Source organism: Pelodiscus sinensis, chromosome 7 (assembly GCF_049634645.1).
Source record: "Pelodiscus sinensis isolate JC-2024 chromosome 7, ASM4963464v1, whole genome shotgun sequence".
In the NCBI taxonomy this organism is placed as follows: Eukaryota; Metazoa; Chordata; order Testudines; family Trionychidae; genus Pelodiscus; species Pelodiscus sinensis.
This window is the reverse complement of record NC_134717.1, coordinates 53,532,261-53,538,260: the sequence shown is the minus strand read 5'-3', so window position 1 is coordinate 53,538,260 and position 6,000 is coordinate 53,532,261. Positions and strand designations below refer to the sequence as shown.

At 37.3% G+C, this 6,000-nt stretch overlaps 1 protein-coding gene across 15 annotated transcripts in view; it reads right to left on the bottom strand.

The window, feature by feature from the left end:
* Positions 1-2,723: 2,723 nt before the first annotated feature.
* Positions 2,724-6,000, bottom strand: part of GULP1 (GULP PTB domain containing engulfment adaptor 1) — a 369,257-nt gene continuing 365,980 nt past the window's right edge. For all 15 annotated transcript variants that reach the window (XM_075933787.1, XM_075933780.1, XM_075933782.1 and 12 more), the window contains one exon: positions 2,724-4,981. In XM_075933787.1, coding sequence (XP_075789902.1) covers positions 4,960-4,981 — 22 coding nt within the window. In that variant the 3' untranslated portion in view covers positions 2,724-4,959. The remainder of the gene's footprint in view (positions 4,982-6,000) is intronic.

Below are 6,000 nucleotides of genomic sequence, written 5' to 3'. Positions count from 1 at the left end.
CAGGAAGGTGTAATAACCTGGCATTCAATCAGATGACAGATGGAATTAAAATACAATAATGCATATGGATAGCACCGGAGTTATTTAAAAGCAAGTTGGATAGGCATCTATCAGGGATGATCTAGACAGTGCCTAGTCCTGCTGTAAGGTCAGGGGACCAGACTCCATGACCTCTTGAGAGATCTTCCAGTTCTAGGATTCTGATTCCATGATCCTATGTGGAGAAGTCAGGACCAAACCTTTAGGCTGTATCTAGACTGGCATGATTTTGCGCAAATACTTTTAACGGAAAAGTTTTTCTGTTAAAAGTATTTGCGGAAGAGAGCGTCTATACTGGCATGTGCCTTTGCGCAAAAGATTTGCTTTTGCGCAGAAGCATCCGTGCCAGTGTAGACGCTCTCTTGCGCAAGAAAGCGCTGATGGCCATTTTAGCCATCGGGCTTTCTTGTGCAAGAAATTAACATGGCTGTCTACACTGGCCCTCTTGCGCAAGAATACTTGTGCAAGAGGGCTTATCCCTGAGCAGGAGCGTCGGAATATTTGCGCAAGAACCACTGATTTTGTACATTACAAAGTCAGTGTACTTGCGCAAATACTCGCTGCCAGTGTAGACAGGCGGCAAGATTTTGCACAAAAGCGGCCACTTTTGTGCAAAATCATGCCAGTCTAGACACGCCCTTAGAGATCCAGCAGGGGAAAAATGACATTCACGAGAAAGAAGTAAAAGAGCAGACCAATCAGGCAGCTGCCACTGGTGCAGCATGTTCTTTTGTGCTTCATAAATAGGTTGACCATATTTCCCTATGCCAAATACAGGACACATGACAAATCACTTGGATTTAAGCAAGTTCAATGGCTATCAATCAGAACTATGCAATACAAATGTTCAAAATAGCATGAAGTTGACTGAGCACCCATGAAAAAGACATGTGCATTATTATAACTAATAATAGGTAAAAATTAAAATATATACTTACAACGAATGGTTACTGCCCTTTAGAAGTGACTGCCTGGTCCTCATCTTGCTGTCCATTACAGGCCACCCAGGAACAGGGCTGAGCCCTGCGGTGGCCCTATGATGGGGGCCATCCAAGAATGGGACTGAGTCCTGAGGCGGGGGCTACCTGGGAATGGGGCTGAGTCCTTGCAGTGGGGGCCTACCAGGAATGGAGTTTCAGCCACTGGTAGGGGTGCCAGAGAAAGGAGTTCCAGCCCTTGGGGGGGTGGGCAGTGCAGGAGGTCAGGGCTTCAGCACTACGTTACTGGAAAGGCTGGCAGAGCTCTCCCCTTCTTTAGTGTGCACAAGGAGGGAAGGTGCACACTACTACATGGTTTCTCCCTTGGCACCCTGCCTGACTCCAGACACCATATGCTAGTGCCTGCTCTTCTGCCAGCCACAAACAGGAGGCTGCTGTGACTGCGCCGACCAGGGAATTAAGAACCAACAGAGGGTGTGCAAATATGGGACATTTTGCCCCTTTTTTAAAAAAAAAAAAAAAGTCCAGATACTTGGAAGACGGCTTAAATATGGGGCTTTCCCAGTAAAAATGGGATGAATGGTCACTCTATTCATAAAGCACAGACTTCTGCATTCAAACACAAATTAAGCAAGCCCTACACTACAAGTATGAGGTAGGTAGATGTTGTGATTACCATTTCGGAGCTCAGTAAGCTAAGACTATGCTGAATTCTCCAGGGACATACGGTGAGACAGTAGAAGAGCTTGAAATTAGAACACAAAGCCTGCAATTCATATAGTCATATGCTCTGAGTCCTAGACAACATGCCATGCCGTCTAAAAAGCATTAGACAATGGAGCATGTTGTTAAAGAAAAAATCAGAGAAACTCTAAGTATTGTTGGCAATTGATAAACAAGAAGTTCCAAAGGCATGATTCTGCTCCCATTGAAGTCAGCAGTACATTTCCCATTGATTTCAATGGGACAGGATCAGCCACCAAGTGACCTCAATGCACAATGTGAATCTGCAATATCTGCAATGTGCCATTACATGTTGTTTTAACAGATAGAAATTAGGAATAAACATTTCTGGAATATTGATACAAAGGAGTGAATGCCCCGTGTGGTGGGAATAACAGGTGTGTTCACATTTCCAAATGTGGAGACTATAAACCACACCTGTTCCTTGTCAGCACTTGCAGGGGCCACACCTGTAAATCTTCCCTGTGCAGTTACAGCTGAAGTCAAACTCTATCAATGAAAGGCTTGCAGTTATCATCAATGTTTCCAGATTTGTTGTAATGAGTTGTAATTCCAGTAAAGTATCAAAGTGCAATGTTTTATAAAGATTAAAATAAAAAAGATTATTTTTGACCATTTTTATTTTTTATTAGCTCAGTACTCATGAAATGACAGTACCTATTAAAATGATTGCCATAACATCTAGTATCCTAGAGTCAATTTCTATTTACCTGTACAAAATATCATGATGTACGGGACACGACATGAGACATCTTTTATTATTGGAAACTTTCTCTAATTCATAAAGAGGAAGTCAAATTACAATAAGTAAGAGTAAGCTTGCAACACTTTACATCAGCTGAGGATCTGTCACAATGTGTGAAGCTAAGCATAAGTGTAAAACTTTGAAATACTGGGTCCCTTGCCATGTGACTCTTGATGATTGAGAGGATGTTTATGTGACTTCCCCCCATACTGAATTCTGTGTAATTTACTAAATGAACAGAACATTCTATGATGAGATTTATTTAAAAACATTTATTTTAGGCAAAATTAAACAGACAATTGAGATTACATACAAATACAATTTTGAACCAGATCACTAAACATTTTCATTAAAAATGCACTGTTGCATTATTTCTGCACTGATCTGTTTATATTTTTAACCATGCTGTTTGCAGTCGACATAAAAATCAGTAAAGAAAAAGCTTTTTAAAATGTGCAAATATCTTAGCATTGTGTTACCATTGATAATAAATGGCCACTAAATATATGCTTATTACATCAAGCTTTTTAAAGTACAATAAAAATACAAATTCTATTTGTTAAAAAAAGCCATCGATATGGCTACTAAACATCCTCATTATACAAATTCCAAAATACTATAAGACAAACAAAATTATAAAGACTTTTCTTTATGAAACATATACTACTCTATTTATTAGTGATTAGATATATGTGTGTGAATGTGCATGTGCGTGCGTGTGTGGGCATCTGTATATGAATACTGAGCAAGAAGTAAGAGAGGAAGACGTAAATAAAATAATAAGACTCCAATTTAGCAAAGTTACTTATGCAAATGTCTAACGTTAAGCAAATGAGTAGCCTCCACTGATGCTAATGAGACTACTCTTATATTTAACATTATCTATGTGCTTACGTACTTTGCTGAAACAGAGCCTAGGGACAGATGCTTAAATGTAATATTGCATAAATGCATTTTGTGTAAACCTTAAGACAATAAGCTCAAAAGCAACATTTCATGAACCATAATACATCACGACAAGTAAGTCTTTGAAAAAAAAAAGACACCAAACAAGTTGACTAAAAATCCCCTGGAAGTTCTTTTTCTACTTATATGTGTTAAGGGTGAAATTATGAGGGTTTTATGGATGGAAGGGAATATCTGTAACAAAATGTGGTCATGGCACACACTGAACACAATCATGGCAAAGTATAAACATTAAAGAACAAGTTCACAGCTGAATACAAGTATTCACAAAGAAAATGTTCACTTATTGTTTATGTTAAAGATTAGTGAAAAGTCTGCATAGACAAGTCAACAATATACTAACACCCAGCAGCAATATACTGTGTGTGATTTATTCATCACAATGCAAGAATCTTATTTTCTTTAAATATTTTTAATACTGAGCTCTGTAGTGTGAACTACTGGTGGGTATTTAAGGTTTCATTTTTAGCTTTCACTGAGTTGTTGCTACAAGCTGTAGATCTGCAGCGTGACATTTAACAGTAACACTATAGTGCTTTTCCACATTTCAAGGCCTTACCTCTGCAAACACGTTAGCATGTGAGTAATTTTACACGAGTAGTCCCAGTGACTGCAATGGGGTTACTACATGCTATTTAGGATGAAGATCTTAGTTTTCAGAACATTAAATATAGCTGTCATGTAATGAATTCCAAATTACAAACACTATAGAGTATGTGCAACTAGCTTTGCTGTAAAACATCAAACCAGAAATGCATAGCATTAAGTTTTCTCATTTTACAAAATAACTGTAACATGTATACTAGACTTCCCTAATGCACTCAGCAACATTAGCTAGCATATTGATAGTTAATTTGTTATATTTGCATTTGAAAATGTGAATTAAAGGCTGAAAATATTGCATATGTGATAGGCTAACAATAATAGTATTCACAGAGTACAGTGATTGTGTACAGTTAACTGGAATTAATTACATGGCATCCTGATTTATCTGTTATGTACATACTAATTTGCAGTATGTTTTACTTCCTTAATTGGTATTTAATTTTTTTAACTGTACAATAATCATCCTATGTACCTGAAAGTAAATAGTGGCTTGAGGCTATTAATTTTAAAATGTTACCGCTCAAATATTATGCAAAAATTATATTGTCTACTAACAGAAAGAGGTATTTATAAATTCTTTAAAGAACTGCCCCAGCTTAATGTGAATACTCATTATATATTGTGAATGTCTGCCCAAGTATGAGAGTGAGAAATACAACAGTGTAATTTAATTCATACTTCATATACAAGTGTGACTTTTTTACATTTGTACAGGTTAATATTGAACCTAAGCTGGAGTTTTACAGAAGCAAACTTCACAAGAGATAACATGTTGAAAAATATATTTTTGGCACATCAATAACATCTGTAATACTTGTTCTGAATTAAAAATAAAGGATCATATAAGAATTTCAAACATCTGGTCTTGGCATCAGCACCTGCTGTCTAGTGGGTCCAGACAAAATACTGTGCCTTCCAGAGTTAGTCCCATTTTGAACCCCTCCTGTAAAAAAAAAAAATCAGACATAATTAATAAAAGGGCAGTCTTTTTCCAAAGATATAAACCCCAATCCTGAAAACTTCTGAATGCACGCTTATCTTGAGGCATATATAGAGTCCTCATAGCTCCACTGGCACTATTCATCTGAGACAAGTTAAGCATGTTTGCACTTTGTTTGCAGGAACAGTTCTCAAGAACACAATATTTCCAGTGCCAGATATTCAGAATCTTTTGGCTTTGTGCAAAAATGCAAAACGAACTTGAAATATATATCGCACAGTGAATCATGCACACAAAAGGTTGCTTTTTAATTTCCTTTTAACAGATACAGAAGAAAAAAATGAAGCACAAAACATAAATGTCTGAAAAGAGTACAAAAAAATAATATGTATTTAAAAGACAAAACGAATAATGCAGTAAAAATGAAAGAATGGTTTGTAGCTGCACTAAAGTGAAAAACTTCTGAAGAAATAATGGAATATAATGACATTTTTTGTATCTTCAATGTGTTTACTAAACAGATACAATTTTTTAAGAAAATCACCACATGTATCCTTACTAATATTCCTTTATTTCTCCATGGTCAGTAAATCCCACAATATATTAAACTTCTTACTGCAGTTTTTAATAGGGATATTGCTGGGAGAGTGCTACTTTCAGTTACTGCAATGTGTGCCTTCAGGGACGGGATTTGTGAATAGAATGTGCCTCATCCCCTAAACTGAATTTAAGGGTATGTCTACAACACTAGCCCCCTAGATCGATCTAGGGAGACTAATGAGGGTGACCAAAATTGCAAATGAAGCACAGGATTTAAATATCCCACGCTTGATTTGCATGTTCCCAGCCGGTCGCCATTTTAGAAATTGACTAGCCCGAAGTAACTGCCTGCGTCTACAGACGGCAGTGAAACGGGATTCCGAAATAAAGCCCTAACTTGAATTAGCTGGTAAACCTCATTGCAGAAGGAATACCAGCTAATTCGAGTTAGGGCTTTATTTCGGAATCCCGTTTCACTGCCG